This window comes from Balearica regulorum, chromosome 2 (assembly GCF_011004875.1).
Source record: "Balearica regulorum gibbericeps isolate bBalReg1 chromosome 2, bBalReg1.pri, whole genome shotgun sequence".
Taxonomy (NCBI): Eukaryota; Metazoa; Chordata; class Aves; order Gruiformes; family Gruidae; genus Balearica; species Balearica regulorum.
Window position 1 is genome coordinate 25,236,661 of NC_046185.1, and position 19,203 is coordinate 25,255,863.

Genomic DNA, 19,203 nt, shown 5'->3' on the forward strand with positions numbered 1-19,203 from the left:
TTGCGAGTGCTTCAGGAAATTGTTACTGGGAAAAAGGCTGTCATAAACACCATTTGGGTGGAGGGCATCAAGAATTACCTACCTGTTACAGTGACTTCCACCTAAGTAACAAAACCCACTCTTACGTGATACCTATTAAGGTAGCAGGAGAATTATTTGACTCTTAACACAACATAGGGACAATGCCACGAGGCACAACTACCACGCAACCATGTAACTACTGTCATGTCTGCACAGGCCAAGGGAGATGATGTTGCTAATTTTATTTCCTATTCACTTACCTTTTCTGTCCTAAATGAATCCGCTCCTTAAAACTCAACAACAAATCCTTCAAGTCCTTCACTGACACTGATGAGTTGGCATGAGCCCCAATATAAACACAGCAATGAGTTTTCCTGAGTATATTCAAGTTCATCCCTTCTTGTCCTCATTCAGAGTTGGGGTGCCGGTGTCCCCAAGTGGTTTCATTCACTCCATAGCTACACTACCATACTTTAAAGAAAAATAAGCTGCTAACGTAATTCCTGCTCAAAGGTTCCCTTCACACTTTTTGCCCTTGACAACATGGCAGCCACATGCCATCTCCGGAACAAGGAACAGCCACCAAACTGCCAGCAAGAGAACACTGATTTAATTCATGTGATTTTACCAATTCTGTGTTGTCAGTAAGCTTTAACAATCAGCCCTAATAAGCCTGAGATGTTCATCTACTATAAGTACCTAGTTTTAACCTACCAGTATTATTCACATTGCAAGATCACCTAGAAATCACACCATAAAGTGGCTTCCATTGTTCCAGCCAGCTTAATTTGTTGCAAATAGAGCAAGCAAATATCAATAAGTGACACCCTGTCCAAAGGGGGTTGAAATCTTTAAAAAAAAACCACACCAAAGCTGATACAGTTTAGGGAAAATTGTGAAGTTCCACCCTTCATTCACCTGAGGAAAGTGGGATAGTGCAGTATCAGGAGGAGGATACTTTCTTCTGAGATGTTTCCAGGATGTTTTAGAGAAATGCCACAATCCCATTATCAGCTGTTCATATTATAGGTGCACATGTAAACACACAGGCCCAAGAAGTAAAGGACCTGGTCAACAAAGCAAGAGTACACAAATTGTCAGAACACAAGACTTTATTTCACAACACTTAGAAGTCTTTTATCAGCTTTTTACCTTTCATCTCTCACCCTTCTAACACACTGCTTCCTGCAGTGATGTGGTATTTCCCATCAGTCAATCAAAAAGGCAAGTGACTTGAACAAACAGTGCCCCAGACGCTGCTTGACAAGAAGCACCACATCCAGCACGGAGTCCATCCAGCACAGCACATCAGTAGGACAGACAAGGAAGGCACACAGTTGGTGATCAAGAGAAAACATAGGAGAAGGCATGGAGATAAGAAAATCCATCCCGTCTACAGCAATACCTATTGTGTGTTAGAAACAAGATAAACCGACCTAGGCATCACAGAGTAGCAGAAGTGAAGGACTGGACCTGAATACCTCCCTTAATATAGGAAAAAATAGATTAACCAATCTATCCCCCCACTCAAAAAAAAAAAACAAAACCCAAAACAAAAACAACTAAGTGAAGGTAAACGAAGAAAGGACAGAAAGTACATTTCATGAAAAAATGCTTCCTGGCAGCATCTAAATTTGAAATTGCTTTTGGGAATGACACCTTGGCTCCCAGCCTCAGTTAAGGATTCAATACTTCTAAACAAACATGCATTTGGCATCTGTTTCTCCTGTCTTTTCATTCATTTCTGAAATAGCTGTAATGCCAGTACCCAGACCTAATAAACAAGCTTTACTACCTTCAATCTCCACCTCTGTTCCTCATCTCTAAATTTTCCATTACATGTTAAAATGCATGTCCATAAAGAGTCTGGCAAACAGAAGATACAAAGAGTCGCTTTCAAATGAACACCTCGGCAGGGCACCAGAACTAAGGACTACATAGATCAGCGTTCAGATCATCTTCCAGTTTTCAGGCAATCAACAGATTATAGATTGCAATATCCTTTGAGAAGACCAAATATGACTATTTTGAAAACATATCATTTTTCATAAACCTGTTTTGAAAACATAGTCTACTCTCTGTTCATTATTATTAAATTTATTAGAAGATTATAGGTATTAGAAAATATATTGAAAACATTGCTACATTTGTTGGGTATCAAGAAATACACTAGTGTAGTTTGGATACTATCTGAATTCAAAGTACTTTACTTTTCAGAAAGCATTTTAAACAGGTAACGTTGGCTTCTTTAGGGGAATACGGAGCATATAAAAATGGTATCAAGCAGCTACACTGGCAGCAGAGCTGTCCTCTGCACATGATCCAATACAGTTAGCTGGCATTACTGCATTTCTCAAACTTTTTGAAGCATCACATATAGTGGTGCTTGCACAATTCTCATACTGCTGAGATGTGACCACTTATGTTTTGTCTGAAATGGTGGAATTAAGCATGCTTCCAAATGCCTGTCCCAGCCACTTCCCAGTCCCAGCCTCAAGCAAGACTCAAAGCCATACCAACCCTTCCCACTTCCCAGCCTGGGCTTATGCAGAAAGAAAACCTAGGAGCAGAGATCAAAAAGAAACCATGACGTTAACCAAACAGAACACGATTCCAGTTTATGATGTGGCACACATTCAGGGTCAGATTAGCTACCGCCAATGACTCCTCTGTGGGTAGAGTCACTGGGCAACTAGGGGGAGGAATAAATGGCCTGTACTGCTCTGAGTATACGTTGTCAAAAAAAAAAAAAGAACGATGTTACAAAATACAGCACCTCACAGAAAACTAAAAATGCTCATTTCAGAAATGTAAAACTATATATAGTAAGTAACATACTAAAACATCTAAAAAAATTTCATTTTTAAGAAATCATGATTTCAACCTACCTTTCTTAAAAAGCAGAGTGAGAATTACAAACCCTACCGCTAAAGTGTTCAAAACAATTATGTTCAAAGCAGACTACTCCTTCATCTAGTACAAGTCAGCCTCATGCTAGGAAAATGACCAAAACAATAAAACCAGTACACATACATTCTAGTCAAAAATACAGAATGACCAGTCCATATAATCACTGACAGTCTGGTACATGTTGTCACCAAAGACATTTGATTTTGGTTGATCTCAGAATATTTATGGTAGCCTTGAGAATGCAGGAAGTTCTTTCAAACAAATATCATGCAAAATTTGGATCAGTAACAAAAATGAAAACATTTTGAAAGAATGACTAAACACAAGGGAAAAGAACTATTGTGCAGCCAATAGTTTCAAAACCGAACACCCACTCATAACTGGCAACATTTAAGTCATAGAGAACAAAAATGCCTGCCCAGAAATGACATGTGAACTAAAGGCTGAAATGTGAGCCGCAGGGAGAAAAGAGGAAAATGCTTACCTATGAATAGAAAAAGGAGCAATGGATCTAATGAGGGATGCTACCGCTCCAACTTTAGCAGCTTCCACTGCTCCCTGTGATCTGTATTGCACGGTTTTGCCATAACTGATGAAAGGTTCATTGTAGACAACAATCTTCCCCTTGGCCTCCTGAGCTCTTTTGTGCAGTTCATCAAAAGAGGCTACCACTATGACTTCCGCCGTAATTCCTGAAAGAAAATATTACAGTGGTTTTAACATTGCTTTCCTACAACTCTCCTACAACCAGTTTTAACTGACAGAAAAGCATGGACTGTGCAGAACATAGGCAATCAGATTTAACTTCTTACTGGAAAACAAAGACTATGTCAAATGCTTCACCAGGGATTGGTACCAAACAGCTGTAATAGCACCCTGAACCAAGTACACGCAGTTCTGTAAACCATGCCATCAGGTTGGTATTATAACTTGAAGGGCAAGAAGGATACACGGGGGGATTTGTGTTCTCTGCATGTGCGTTAATACCTCACTGCAACCATTTGTAGTACAAAAACATTTGCAAAAGCTGCCTATGGGATTAATAAAAAAGATAGTAATTTTTTCATGGAATTGTTTTGATATGTTGCTAAACAACTTAGCTTAACATAAGACAACTGGAAGCACATATTTTTAGACAACATTTATACAATTATTTAATTCATAAATGAAACAAAATTAAAGCTTTACAGTTTCAACAAATTTTGCAGTATGCTTATAAATAAATAAAAAATATTCATATTTAATTCAAGAGAATACCACAGTTCTACTGGATCTCGCTTTGAGAGTTTTCCCAGGAGCCCAGTTATGATACAGAGAACACAGGCAGGTACTTCTGCAGAACTATTCACTAACTTACTATGGTAAGTTAGATCCCACCCAGCTCTTTGTTTTTAATAGTTGGAATAGTTTTAAATTGCTATATTATCTTGCTTGAAAAAACAAAGGATTGTATAGATAAGTAGCTTTTCCCAAAGCCAGAGAATCCTTCTAACTTGTTAGAACATTAATTGAGGAACTATATTCCACAGCATTTAAGAAGTAATTCATTAAAATGACCACTATGCTTAAAACTCAGTGTTGTTGATTGGTTACAGAGATAAGTAGAAACTGCTTAACAACACGGGCTGGTACTTTTCTTCTAAATATAAAAGAAGTAATGGATGCCTGAAATTTTAGTGTTGTACATTTCACTTAAATGCCACAAAATACGTCAGTGCAGACTAAAACTAATAACAAATATCTAGCAAGTATTTGTCGAAGTCAAACTATCATGTTTTTAAGAAGAATATGTTTCTCCTTGAAAGTCCTCTTTCTTCTTTTTTTTTTTTTGTTGTATAAGAATTATTTGGAGAAGATTTCAAAGGCTTGTATTTGAGATTGTAATACATGAGAAGAACTGATAGAAAAATAGGAAGATCATCTCTCCCAGCACCAGCGTATCATGGCTTCTTTAAGATCAAACTATAGTATACATCAAAACCTTAAAGAAACTGTTTCATACAAAAAAGTTTGATTTCTTAAGAGTGCACCACTAAGAGGGCAAGAGATATCTACTGCTACAGCAAAAGCCCATGAGTTTTAGCTGCAGAACTAACCTAGTGTGAAAGGTGTAAAAATTTAACTGAATAGAGAGCCAAACCAGAGAATCACCTTCAAATTTTACTGGCTGTTGTTGGCAGGTAGGTGAGCATGCTAACAGACTCCATCTGCTTCTAATGAACTGCAGGTTCAGCTGCCTACCTAAGGAGCATCCCAGCAACAGGATCAGTCTGGGTATGGAACCATGCCACTGGAAATAAAGCAAGGTATCTGCAAAATTTCATTTTCCACAAGAAAAGTCATGGTCTCAGTAGGTTGATACTGCAATTCGTATTTCATATTAGCTCTCCCCAATGCTCCACTTGGATTGTGCAGCAGGCACTGGAAGGGCACATGTTATATTAGTGCCTGTTTGTCAAGGGAAACGAGGAGTGTAAGTCTTCTTGGCATTACTTTACTGCATTAATGAACAAACATCAACTCTGGATGATTTTTAAAGAAAGCTACAGACAGCTAGCAACTATCTATAATCCCTAAGAAATATCATAGAGAAGAACATTTATGGCCCTCCCTAGATGACAGGCCTCAGAAGTTTGTACAGTGAGCTTTGTGGGAATTAAAGCTAAGGGAAAGAACGCAGAGCTGCAAACTCCAGCGCAGTATCTCTACTTCTGAATGTTCCCAAAGAAGCTAAATAAAGCCATCCTTTGACAAAACAAAACAAAGGTTCTCTCTGCAAGTTTAACTTAATGGCAGCATGGCATACATAAAGCATCAATCACAATGCTCTCTGTAACAAAATAAAACTTCATTCTTGTATATCTTCTGACTAATTCAACATTTCATTTGTATTTTAGTCCCATTTTATACAATTTCAGTCTCACCTATTGAAGTGACAAGAGCAATGCTTCTCTTAAATAAATATGTGGATACACGTACACAAAACACCCTAAGACCTCGGGTGCAAATGGAGAAATGAAACAAAAAACCTCAACAGTTTATCAGTTTAAGGGGAATGAGTTATTTCTTTCAAAAAAGGGAAATGCCTCACCTTACTGAGCATTTAAGCAAATGAACCAAACTCTGTCCTACCAATTCAGTGCCTCATTGGTCTGCTTCCCATGTTGAAAGCTCTTCTATCTCTTTCTTACTCCTATCGTAGAGGAGAGCTTGGCTGCATGTTATTGAACAGAAGTCTTCAGAAAACCCATGTAAGGGGAGAGCTAGATTGCCTGCTTACCTAAGCAAGATATAAAGATTATAACCCACACAGTCCAAGAGATGACTACGGAACATTTGGGGAATTAGCTAAGTAAAGGGCATGAAGCGTAGAAGAAAGAATGACAAACATTATAAACTTGGCTGACTATATGAAGCTGAAGACTATTTGTTTGTTCTCACCATGTGAAACATTATACATATTGTTGGGTTCGACCAGTCAGCAAAAGAATCTGTGTAGTACTAGTTCCTCTCATTTCTCATGCTAAACAGTAAATTGTACCCTGTCATTTCTGAGAATTAAAGTACAGGAAGAGTGTTAATGGTGGAAACAAGCACGCAACTCTCAATTACCAATGAAATCATATATTATAAAATCCTCTGTACACAGAAATATAGGTTTCTACCTAAACACCTGGATAGGCCACAACTTTGATAATCACACTGCCAGCTGGAAGAAATGGCACAGTATGCATTAGCAAAGTGTAAAATCCACCACAGGCAGGATGAAGGCAAGAGTGATTACAGTTACTCTTTATTCACTACAGAAAGTCCGATTTTGTGTATGTACATATATATACATATATATGTCTATAAGCACCTGTAAATCAGCTGTCTGCAACACTGCCATACATCAGAAGTCTGAATTTTGGAATGAACAGTTCTATCTGGAGAGGCACCTCCCAGCACCTGCTTACCTGTCAGCAACCCTACCAGAGGCAGATTATTTCAAATGGAGTTCCCCACGAGATAAATTATTCTCCCCAAGATTAAATGCAGCAAACATTTAAGCTATTTTATTATCTGGAGCTATGCACCTGTCTGTGTTAGTAACAGGTTTCAGAGAACAGTAAGGAAAAAAAGGAAAATCCACTCTTTTATGAGATTTTAAAAACTCATTAATCTCTATTAAAACATCACAGAAACTTCCTTCAGAATATTGCTGCTGTTCCTGGCCACAACAGGGTAAGACACGGCAAGACTTTACATGTCAAGTATCAGAATTCCTGAGATTTGGGAATCAAGTCTCTGTTGGTTTTTATTTATTACTATCCTAGAAACACTCAAGTCATAAACACACAGAAATTCAACTTAGTTGCAATCAAATGCTGTATTAAAAGAATTAGCATAGCAAGAAATAAATATCATTTGCATACTGTTTAATCTTATTAGGTACTAATTTCCTGATTACTTAATTAGAGCCTTACTCTCTTCGCTTTTTTCCCCCAGTCTCATTTTTGTTATCCAGTTAACAGCAGCAGTCCCTTGGAAATCTAGTTACAAAACCAAATGCTGCCATCATTAATTTCACAACAAATTTTTGAATAACAGCAAGTAAACAACCCACCCCTACATACCTTCTAAATTTCATTTACTTCACACTGTGTTAACATAAGAATTATGACTTCTTTTACAAATCACACTATGTAACAGCAATGCTTCTCATCCACATGCACCGGAGTTGCAACTATCAAATACATAATTTGATGAGCAAGGCAGTTTTTGCTTAAAACAATTAAAATAAAATATTTTTAGGTCTAGACACCACAAAGCTGAAAAGTACATCAAGTAAGTCTCTGCCAAACTTCCCTGTGTGTTATTATTAGGGCTGGAGCACCTCTCCTATGAGGACAGGCTGAGAGAGTTGGGGTTGTTCAGCCTGGAGAAGAGAAGGCTCTGGGGAGACCTTAGAGCAGCCTTCCAGTGCCTGAAGACAGGAAAGCTGGAGAGGGACTGTTTACAAGGGCATGGAGTGATAGGACAAGGGGTAATGGGTTTAAACTGAAGGAAGGTAGATTTAGATTAGATATTAGGAAAAAATTATTTCCTGTGAGGGTGGTGAGGCACTGGCACAGGTTGCCCAGAGAAGCTGTGGATGCCCCATCCCTGGAAGTGTTCAAGGCCAGGTTGGATGGGGCTTTGGGCAACGTGGTCTGGTGGAAGGTGTCCCTGCCCATGGCAGTGGGGTTGGAACTAGAGGATCTTTAAGGTCCCTTCCAACCCAAACCATTCTATGATTCTATGATTTAACCTCTTTGCATCCTAGCATAAAATACTGCCTGAAATATCAACACAAAAAGTCAACAACATATCTAACTGTTCTGGTACTGGTGGAGATTTTGAAACTGAGGAAGAACATATCTGAAACCTATCCTGGCCTCTGCAGTTCATGAGAGCAAGAGGGAGACAGAGTGTTACCTCCCCACCAGAACCAGGTATCAGGACACCACAACCAGGAGATCAAGGCACTTCATGGTAAGAAGAAGACAAAGAAAGAGTAGGAGCACACCACCAGAGCAGTGCATGAAGCCTACTTGACAATTGCAGCCCTGCCCTGCAGACCAGCAATATCAGACCATGTTGATTCCGTTGTGGCTGCTGCTTCTCAGATTTCTCCATGTCCACCTCAGCTCTCCCACAAAGATAACATAGCCTGGAAGCTACCACATCAAGGTATACTGTATTCCATGCCAGCCCTATGGACACACAGGTAGTAGCCCCAAGCTCTTCTGACCTTGGCCTGGCTAATCCAGTTGTCCTTCAGACTAGACCATCTCCCCAAGATGAAAGTACCATGCCTCTGCTTGCGTATTTGCAAGGTGGCTCCTTTCACAGAGTTAACAGAGAACCTAGAAATTTTTTTGCATGGAGCACAAGAAAGAGCTGCACATACAAGTTATAATGTAGCAGCTGGGATGTGCAGTTGTCCCAGAAAAATGGCAGTCCTGGACCCCGGATGCCACATCACCCTGTAGAAAACCAGACAATGTGCCAGGATCAATACTCCTGGATGAGGATGTAAGAACATGAAGCATGAAACAGGGAAAAAGTATATATATATGTCTGGAGATAGGGAAGAAAGGGAGTTGTTAGTGCAGATCAAAGAAAAGGTTTTGGGGAGTAGAGGGAAAAGGCAAATTTATTCTTAAAAGCTAGGTAAGATTAGGGACCTGGCATTATATCATATTTAGGTTCAACATCCTCTAAAATCAGCCCAGAAAACATTTTTCCCCTCAACTTCTATCTTACCTCTTTTTAAAACATGTCACTTTTCAGCTCTCCCAGGACTTAGTTCAGCTTTCCCCCAGTGCCCCACATAATTCAACAAGATTTTCAGAAAAACAAAGCCAAATTCTGGGTTCATAATGAACTCATCACATTAAGGCTTGGTGTCAGGCTGAAGCAAATGAAAGACTCATATCATCACTTTTTTTTTCTCGCTCCAAAATTATTAGCATGTACTGAAAATTTAAAATACTTTAAATTTAACACCTAGAAACACATTTGCTCTATCAACACATATCAATATGTACTGATATAAGAATTATAACATCAAGAAAAGATTCATTTTAGGAGAACTGTGAAACAAAGAACAGGGCTTTTATCAGGAAGAAAGATTTTGTAAAATCTGAATATACTTCTGGAAAATGTGACCTCACCTACTCTGTGGAACAGCAAAGAGAATTACTTCATGAAACTAAAATTACATAGGAGAGTTATCCAAAAGGATATGAGGCTATTCAGCTCTGCTGCATAGAACAGAGACTAGAGGTCTTACTCTGTTCTTTAAGAACATATTTGTTCTTAATTTGTTCACAGAGAAAAATAAACACTAGGTAATAGTTACATTTCCGGCAAATATTATACAATTTCCAGCAAGTAATGGATCTCATTAGAACAGTTTGGTTTCAATAACATGTAGCTTACTGTGTAGCAGTAAATCCTAGCAGCAACGGGGCTCGACCCGACCCCCAGCACAAAGGCTTGGATGCCAAAACAGCAGGGCAACAGGTCCAGTTCTCCCAGGAGCAGCCCTAGATGGGACACAGGCTTGCTATGCAATGTCTGGGGAGAATCAGGCACCCAAGATCCAGAGAAAGCAGTTTTGGAGCACACAGGTGCCCAAGGCAGGAAGTACCGAGGGCAACCATTCCCTCCTCAGCAAGTCAAGATACCAGTCACTGCAGGCTGTTCCATGGGAGGGAAGACGGCAGTGCCACCCGGCTGTGCACACACTCACCACGCACGCAGAAAATCATGTTCAAATCCTGCCTCTGTAGTGTGATGCAGGAGCTTCAGCCTGGGCTTACCATCCTTGAGGTAACCACCCTCAACTCAGCGACACTGAAAAGGGCCAAGACCTGAAAATTCAACTTTTTGCCGTTGCCAATCTGTACCATTCACTTAAACATTCATTAAAGCAGTGACTGGAACCCATGTCCTTCCCAGACAGCTTGTCCACCTCAAAGCCACACAGCTACTCCTACTCTCTAAATCTATTAATGCCACTGAACTAACTTTTGTCCTAGATGCTGGGCCACTGAACACCACAGAGTCTGAGGTCCTTCATGCATGTCATCTTTTAGATTCCAAGAAAAACAGTAGCATAATTATCATACCGCAGGCAATGCTGCTTTAAGTAATAATAAACAATCCAGGCAGCCAATACTGAGGGTCATGGTCTCAAGATGTGAATCCAGTGAAGACAGAAGCAGGGCTTTGCTGTCCACCCTGCTCTCATGCCTGCAACTCTCCCCAACCACTGTTCTCAGCACTGAGCTCCTTATCAAAGGGGGTAACAAAGTCCCTCCAGAAGGATCTCCTTCTCTCTCAGCAGGTCAGTGTCATCCAAGATGCTGGCAACTCAAGGGTAATTCCTCTGATACACATTAAAATCAACTTTTCTGTTAATCTAGATGAATTCCCTAATCCACTTCACCCCTGAGAAACAAAAAAGGAGGGTCAACACTGGAGAAAAATACATCAGCCATTCATCAGCCAGGACTGGGGCCAGATCACTTCTTTCAGCATCCCTGGCTTAAAAAGACTGTGAGCCTATGGCAACAACACGCCTTCAACAGCTTTGAGACATATATTATCCCCATTTTATAAATAACAGGCTGGAACTATTTTCATATTTTTTAAGTGGCAAAACTCCCACCACCTTCTAGAGCAAGACCGGACCAAATGTTGTTGATAGTTAAACAAAAAAACCCACAACACGAACACAAAAACTAGGGAAAAGTCTGCCAATACATCATCTTCATATTTATATTCTTTCAATTTTGCTGCAACAAACTACATAGAAACCAGAGACTGCTCCTTTTTTGAGGAGACACTGCAGGCAGGCTGCATTCTGGGGTTGCTTCTACTTGTCAGTATTTCTTCAAAATGAAAGGGCAGGGTCACCCATCGGGAAAAGAAAGTGCATTTTAAAACACATGCAAAAAATATGAATTCTTTGATACTTTATGGTCAAACATCTGCTAAACTACTGCTTTCCTTCAATTATGGGATTCTCAAAGCAACAATTATATCTATTTTCCTCAGATTTTGGGGGATATAATCAGTACTACCAGAAATCAACACAGTCTCTCTATATATATCTGTATGTTTTGCCAATGTTGAAACACTGGAAATGAGACAAGGACTTGACTAAATATGGTAAACCTTCAGTTTGACAGCTCCCTAAACTGAGCACTTTCTAACATTCAATCTTGTTTTTTACCTAGGAATCCATTTCTTTGAGGTGGAAGATTTTCAATCTCTGCTGACTCCTGGAAACCCAGGTCACTTTGTGTTTCATGTTTCCCCTGTCCCTGTCACCAAGACAGGCATGAAAGCTACTCCCCCCTTGTAAGGAGATCAAAGGAAGTGAAAACTTTCTCTTTGACCCAACACCTTCAAATCTTGGGATATACTGAAAGGGAAAACATTTTTTTTTCCTCTTCAATAAAAAAAATCTACTCTTTCCTGTGCTGCCCCTTTTTGCTGTGTAAATCAGACTGAATCTGGAAACATGAAATTCTGGCCTGTTGCCCAGTCCTGAAGAAGAAAATTGTGAAATGTGGATTTTATCCACAAGATCACTAGGTACCAAAAAGCCTCCTGGACATCATGAGAACTGTTCCAACCTTGCTCTACGCCAAATTCGTATCTGAGCCAAAGTGGGCAAATCCCAGCAAATCCAATAAATGGGCAAAGCTGTGTCCACGTCCCATAAGGTTTTCAACCCCATAGGCATGGGTTAGATAGAAGACCTGCATGAAGAAATGCTCCTTGTATCCTGGAGTCAGTGCTGGCTTGGGCTCCACAGCTAAAATACTGCTGCTATTTCAGACTTCCTGTTCCTGCCCCAAAGGATCGTGGATTTTTTTTCCACACACTCACATGGCATATGTTGAAATGGAAAGTGAGCAGCCTCAGCGTGCGCTCTGGCCATTGGGTCACTCTTAGGAAACATTGGTTTGAATTTCCATGGACAGAAGGGAAAATAAACCCTGAATTTCCAACATCCAAAGCCAGGTTTCTAACTGCTGTTAGGCTATTGCCATGTTAATAAAGAGCCCTTCAGAACACTAGCTGGGAGAGCTGAGCTCCAGGAGGAGCTCTGGGGGCACTAGGGGCCACTGGGTCCACCATGAAGCACGAAGCACATCCAGAGAGAAACAACTTTTTAAGTTTCTGCCAATGCTTCCTATTTTCTTAGCTCATCAAGTCTCAATCCCAGGGCACACAATGGGAAGGGAGGAATACAAGACATAACTGAGAGGATGAGAAAGCAAGAAATGGTCTCCTGTACTTCCTGCTGGGACAATGGCCAGATTCGTGGAGTTGACATCTGAAAGCCAGTCCTTTAATGCATCCCTCCGGCAAAGCTCGGCCCAGCAGCGGTAGATCTCCCTGGTTTGATCCCGTGCAGCAACAGCAGCGCAATGCCAGGAGAATCAGCATCAAGCATCTCTTATTGATTACAGGATGACTCACACTCCCACAGCTTCTTGGCTAAAAAAAGACAAATCAGAACTGCCGATATTCCCTCACTGAGGGAAATTGTTCAAATATTTCCGATGTGATTCAGGGCAGCTGCCTATCCCTTTTTCCCAAGACTAGGACACTAGTGACAACTGCTCGCTAGAGCAGAGGGACCAGATCTGGGAATTAATTCCTCAGAAGTGATGAGGCAGTGGTTTTAATAGTCTAACCACACATTTTTTATTCTGTGCTTGGGATGAGTGTGAGTTTTAGGACAGGAGCTTTTCTAAGCAGCACACCTTGCAATTCTCTTGCCCAGAAACGCTGGTGACAAGTGGCTCTCGCCAGGCATTTCCGTCAGCCAGGCCGCCAGTCCAGCGATCGGAAGAACGAGAGCCAAGAGCTCACCAGGGACCAGCTACCCCACATAACCTCCTCAAGCACAAAAACCTGTCACAGCTTGCACAGAGCAAGACAAGACCAGCACAAATTGTAACAGCCGTGAACAGCAGGATAGATTTTAAGTCAGAAGGTAAGTAATTTAATCAAAAGGATTCCACCAAGTGTGAGAAACTGCTCACTCTTCTGAGAGATCTCATTGCCATGCAGTCTTCCAGCACCAACACGCATACCTCTTCAGAAACACAGCAGATCTCAGAGGAAAGTAAAAAGATGAGGAAGAATAATGTGGGGTTTTGGACATCACTCAGTATAAACCAGTGCTGGATAATACAATCTTATCTTCCAAGACATCACCAGCCACAGAATAGCCTGACCATTCAGTCATCAATATAATAAGATCTTTACAGATGAAAAATAAGGACACAGTTATGCCTCTGTGAGCATTTTTAAACATGTAAATGCAGTATGTCTGTAAGTGAAAAAAGGCAAACCTTGGAGTAAGACCAGGCAAGTGCAAATAACTACACAGCTAAGAAAGGAAAGCAAAAAGGAGACTTCTTGGGATGTGAAGATGTTCGCCAAGATTAAATTGCAGGTTCTCTTTGCAAGTTCAGTAACACTTGCTCAACACCAAAACCACCATTTTAATTTTAGCTTCCTTTTTAGGAAGCTTGGAATAAGACCAGAAAGGATACAAATTAAGTTGTAGGTTTAACCTTCGCTGTAAGTATTTTCCTATCAAAGCACTAAGCCTTTATACATATCATGGGATAAACAGGTATTAGTAATGGTTTTAGTTGTTTTGCTTTTTAGGCATGTGTTTACCTCAGTATGACAGAAATACCTCAGACAAAATTTACAGTAGCAGTTTCCCAAACCAAGTAAGATTTATTCCAAACATATCTTAAATTACCCAGTTTTACTTTGTTGTGTTTTGAACGTCTGTATATTTTTTCTAAACAAAACAGCTTTTATACATTATTTGTCTCATTTCAAACAGAAAGCTATCACAAAAAATTATAATTCATAAAAAAAAATGTGAGTATCATGTTACCTTTTATTTCCTAAACAAAATTTATTTTCTCATAAAGGAATAAAAATGCTTTTGAAGCAGTCTAGGAATAATTTTATTGTTATTTACAGCAAGCAGTCACAGAAGGTTGTTGTCATCCAGCCTTTAAATAGCAATCCTGAGAAAGTCCCACATCAATATATACAAAAAGAGAATCTTTTAAATCACTTTGTTTGCAAGCAAGCTAATATTTTGTGTCTCAAAACACCTGAACGATCATTCTTGCTCCTAAAGTAACATATCACACATGATCCACTAAAAGGCAACGCACAGTTCAGTATCAGGTGAGCCAAAGACTTTTCCAAGGTGAGCAGAAGACAGCAAGTGGAGAGAAGAGGGAGGAGGTGGGGGGAAGGAACAGACAAACAGATACGAATTGTCACACTTAGCGAGGGTGTGTTGGTTTTGCGTGGCAAGGTTTTGGTAGCGGGGGGGCTACAGGAGTGGCTTCTGTGAGAAGCTGCTAGAAGCTTCCCCTGTGTCTGACAGAGCCAATGCCAGCCGGCTCCAAGACGGACCCGCCGCTGGCCAAGGCCAAGCCAATCACCGCCTCTGTAATAACATATTTAAGAAAGAGAGAAAAACAGTTAGAGGGGGGTTTTGCAGCCGGAGAGAGGAGGGAGAAGATGTAAGAACATCTGCAGACACCTAGGTCAGTGCAGAAGGAGGGGGAGGAGGTGCTCCAGGCACTGGAGTAGACATTCCTCTGCAGCCCGTGGTGAAGACCATGGTGAAGCTGGCTGTCCCCCTGCAGCCCATGGAGGAAGGATGAGGGGGTGTAGAGATTCCACCTGCAGCCCATGGAGGACCCCACGCCGGAGCAGGTGGAGACACCTGAAGGAGGCTGTGACCCTGTGGGAAGCCCGCGCTGGAGCAAGCTCCTGGCAGGACCTGTGGACCCATGGAGAGAGGAGCCCACGCTGGAGCAGGTTTGCTGACAGGACTTGTGACCCCGTGGGGGACCCCATGCTGGAGCAGTTTGCTCCTGAAGGTCTGGACCCCATGGGAGAGACCCACGCTGGAGCAGTTTGTGAAGGACTGTAGCCCATGGGAGAGACTCACGCTGGAGCAGTTCGTGAAGGACTGTCTCCCATGAGAGGGACCCCACGCTGGAGCAGGGGCACGAAGAGAGGAGTCCTCCCCCCGAGGATGAAGAAGCGGCAGAAACACCGTGTGATGAACTGACCGTAACCCCCACTCCCCGTCCCCCTGTGCTGCTGAGGGGTGCGGAGGTTGAAGCTGGGAGTGAAGTTGAGCCCAGGAAGATGGGAGGGGTGGGGGGAGGTGTTTTAAGATTTGATTTTATTTCTCATTCCTCTAATCTGTTTTGCTTAGTAATAAATAAGATGAATTCCCTCTCTAAGTTCAGTCTGTTTTGCTCGTGACGATAATTAGTGAGTGATCTCTCCCTGTCCTTATCTCGACCCACAAGCTTTTCATTGAACTTTTTCTCCCCTGTCTAATGAAGGAGGGGAGTGATAGAGCGGCTTTGGTGGGCACCTGGCCCCCAGCCAGGGTCAACCCACCACAGAGGGGCTGGCACTTTCCAAGCTCAGCACGAGATTCTCCTTCTCTTCCTGCTGTCTTGTTTTTTGCTAGAGTGAAGTGCTGAGCTTGGCAGGACATGGGACAGCAGGAAGAGCAGAAATCACGTGTCAGCTCAACACCCCACTCAACTTCTCTGGCCAAAATGAAAAAGAAAGGGCTGGAAAACCCCAGATCACAAGAACAAGTTGCCCACCAACCTCAGCGGAGGAGCAGAATCTTTGCAAATGAGGTTCAGTAGTGTTAAACAAAAGGCTATAGATTTAATGGAGAGTTCAGTAGTCAACTCTGATTTTACAAGCTGGTCCAACCAAACTGAATTAAATCAAACTGTATCATTCACAACCACGTCATACAGAAAAGACCCAGAAAAATAATTTCTTGACTTGCAGAACTATTGTAGCAGGAAGAAAACTTCAGCTTGTCCACTGAGAGAAGTTATTAGGGATATAGTACAGTCTGGTGTTAAAAAGCAAGTGATACTTAATTCCAAAAGGAAGAGTTACCTTCTGGAGGAGTTGCAACAGTGCTCCCAAGTCCCAAAATAGCGATGCTGTGATTCCTAGGTTCCAGCATCATTGCAAACTCTTCTCCTCTTTCCCAGTGTGGTACTTTCACAGGCTCCAGATGCACATTTTCCAGCCCATCTTCCTGCAGGGCACTGAACATATACTTGATGGCTGCATCTAGATTTTTTGAACCACTGAGTCTAGGTCCTATGGTATCAGCAAAAACTGCTAATCTATCGTAAGACCTGTTCTGAGCTTTTCCATGAACAGCAAGATCAATAATAGCTTCAGCAATATCAGTATAGCCAGCTATCTCATTTTTAATGTCTTCAAATGTTCTCGGGTAACTGTCATCTCTTCTCAAAGATTTCCCAGTATATTGTGGTAATAAATTCATGAAAAATATTAAGAATAGATACTTCATTTTTTCTCTTTTTTCTTTTCCACAGATGGCCTGTTGGAGAGACAAAAAAAAAAAAAAAATCATACAGCTATCAGCAATACTTTTGTGTTATTTGGATTGGCAGACCAAATGAAAAGAAATCCGTTTATCATGAAAATGCTTTGATCAGAACTGGCAGGAAAGTAAACTCAACTTGGAAACACAATTATTGAAAGCAAATGAAAAAGATACTTAGACAACTGGACACAACCTTTGTTGTGGTCTTCAGAAACATCCTTGGAATGCTGCATCTCTTTATATAATCTCATCCTTCACCGAATCAAAACCCAGGGTTGCTCCCATCCAGGAGGTGCTTTGCATCTCCCCTCTGTTAGAAGCAGGATTTGCCAGAAGTGCCAAATCAAATGTCTTCACACAAAACATCTGGACAAAAACATTTCTTAAACCATTAATGAATAAAAGTGTTTCTTAATCTCTATCTTCATAATCAGGAAAACACTTTCGATGGCACTAGAAAGATGTCAGAGCAATTTAGATCCAATGCCTCCAGGAAGAAAGTATGAATTTCTTCATTGCATAAATCCATGACTTTCAGAGAAACACAATTTCTTACTAACCGCTGTATCTGTTAAGGACTGACTTCAGCAGCACTGTAGAGGTGCAGTGCCAGGGGTGCTGATCTGTGTACCAAGAGTTATCTTTGTTAATGCTTTATAGTGTATCCATCTTATCATTAAAAGTTCTCATTTTTAAGATCTTACAAATTTTCAATCCCATAAAAGCAGCAGCTTGTCTATACTATTAATTGAACTGACAAAAGAAAAATCTGGAATCAGTTGGAGCAGTTGCAAAGCTTTTTTATATATAGGAAGTATAATTATCCAAACCCAAAATATAAAGCTCTTTATTGATATATATAAAAGGAAATGTAATTGTTTCATTTTCCTTTGAATTTAAATCAGGCTGCAATTTGGACGATAAAAATTAGTAATAAGAAATAAGGCCTTTAAATCAGCTCTATGGCTGCAGCTATTATGAGACTTAAAAAAATAGTAATTAGTTACAGCCAAGTGAAGTGACAATTACTACGAGCCCAAAAAGATTTTGATTCAGCACTTTTGCCATTTTCATGGACTTTCATTGGAATACCAGTATTTTTGAAAAATAATCTAATTTGCCTTATAAAACAGTAACACTACAGGCAAATGTTAGCCTCTACTCTACAAAAATATGTTTTTCTTGGAAACAATTGTTCTACAAATAGCAAAGGACTAATTAGTTGGCTGATATGGATAAGATATGGGTAAATCAGACCTGCACGGCAGAAGTATTACTAAAAGCTTTTGTTGTTAAGATTTCCACCTTTTCCTTCTTCCCACTTTGTATTTATTTAGTATTTCTGTAAAGTAATACTCTTCATTTTATAATCACTAACACGAGGAATCATGACAAAATACTTGCCTTGTATTTTTGGTTCATGATGTTATATGTATACAGAGACCCAGTACAAAGGTAGGGAGGACGGTATGAGTGTGTGTGTATGTGCATACACGTGTATTTGCATACATTATATCCACACATGATATTCACATATAAAATTAAAAAAAAAAAAAAAATCCTCCTTTATTCTCAGACAATTGCACACTACAGGAGCTTTAACTGAGCATTAATTGTCAGTCATTTTATGGAGCAGGCAAATTTCACAATAGCCAAATAGCTTTGTAAATCATAATGCCAGAAGGGACCAGAGTATCTACCTTGTCTGACCACCACAGAACAGTGATTGCAGGATATTCCTGAATTAACCCCCACCACCAGAAGCCACACAGCAAACCAGCAGCCAAGCCAATTCTTGAGAGAGTAAAGGTGAGGTTACACTAGTGTTGTGCCTCTGGGACACGTGCCACAGTCGTATTCGAAGCTTGTGCAAGCGCCATTCTGAAATTCTAAGCTAAGAAACCACCTTTCCACTTGTTTTTCTTACAATGAACCACAAATAGATGAACTCACTTTCTCAAGCTGTTCATTCTGGACAATTTTCCAGAATTTGCTTTCCTAAACCCATTCCTGCATGCTCACACAGCATTTCCATATTCCTCCTAGGTCACCTGTCCCTGCTTCCACCTTCTGTACACTTCCTTTTTATGTCTGAGTTGTGGCAGGAGCATCTTGTTCATCCATGCAGGCCTCCTGGCATCTTTGCTTGCTCTGCTGCTTGTTGAGATGGACTGTTCTTGAGCTTGGAGTAGGTGATGCTTGAATATTAACAAGCTTTCTTAGGATCCTCTTCCCTCTTTCAGGGCCTTATCCCACAAGATTTTTATCAA

At 40.7% G+C, this 19,203-nt stretch overlaps 1 protein-coding gene across 1 annotated transcript in view; it reads right to left on the reverse strand.

Annotated features, from left to right (window-relative positions):
- Window positions 1–19,203, reverse strand: part of CPQ (carboxypeptidase Q) — a 158,597-nt gene that overhangs the window by 120,656 nt on the left and 18,738 nt on the right. Inside the window, exons 2-3 of the mRNA XM_075743663.1 lie at window positions 16,471–16,927; window positions 3,416–3,623 (exon numbers count right to left, since the gene is read on the reverse strand). Coding sequence (XP_075599778.1) covers window positions 3,416–3,623; window positions 16,471–16,897 — 635 coding nt within the window. The 5' untranslated portion in view covers window positions 16,898–16,927. The remainder of the gene's footprint in view (window positions 1–3,415; window positions 3,624–16,470; window positions 16,928–19,203) is intronic.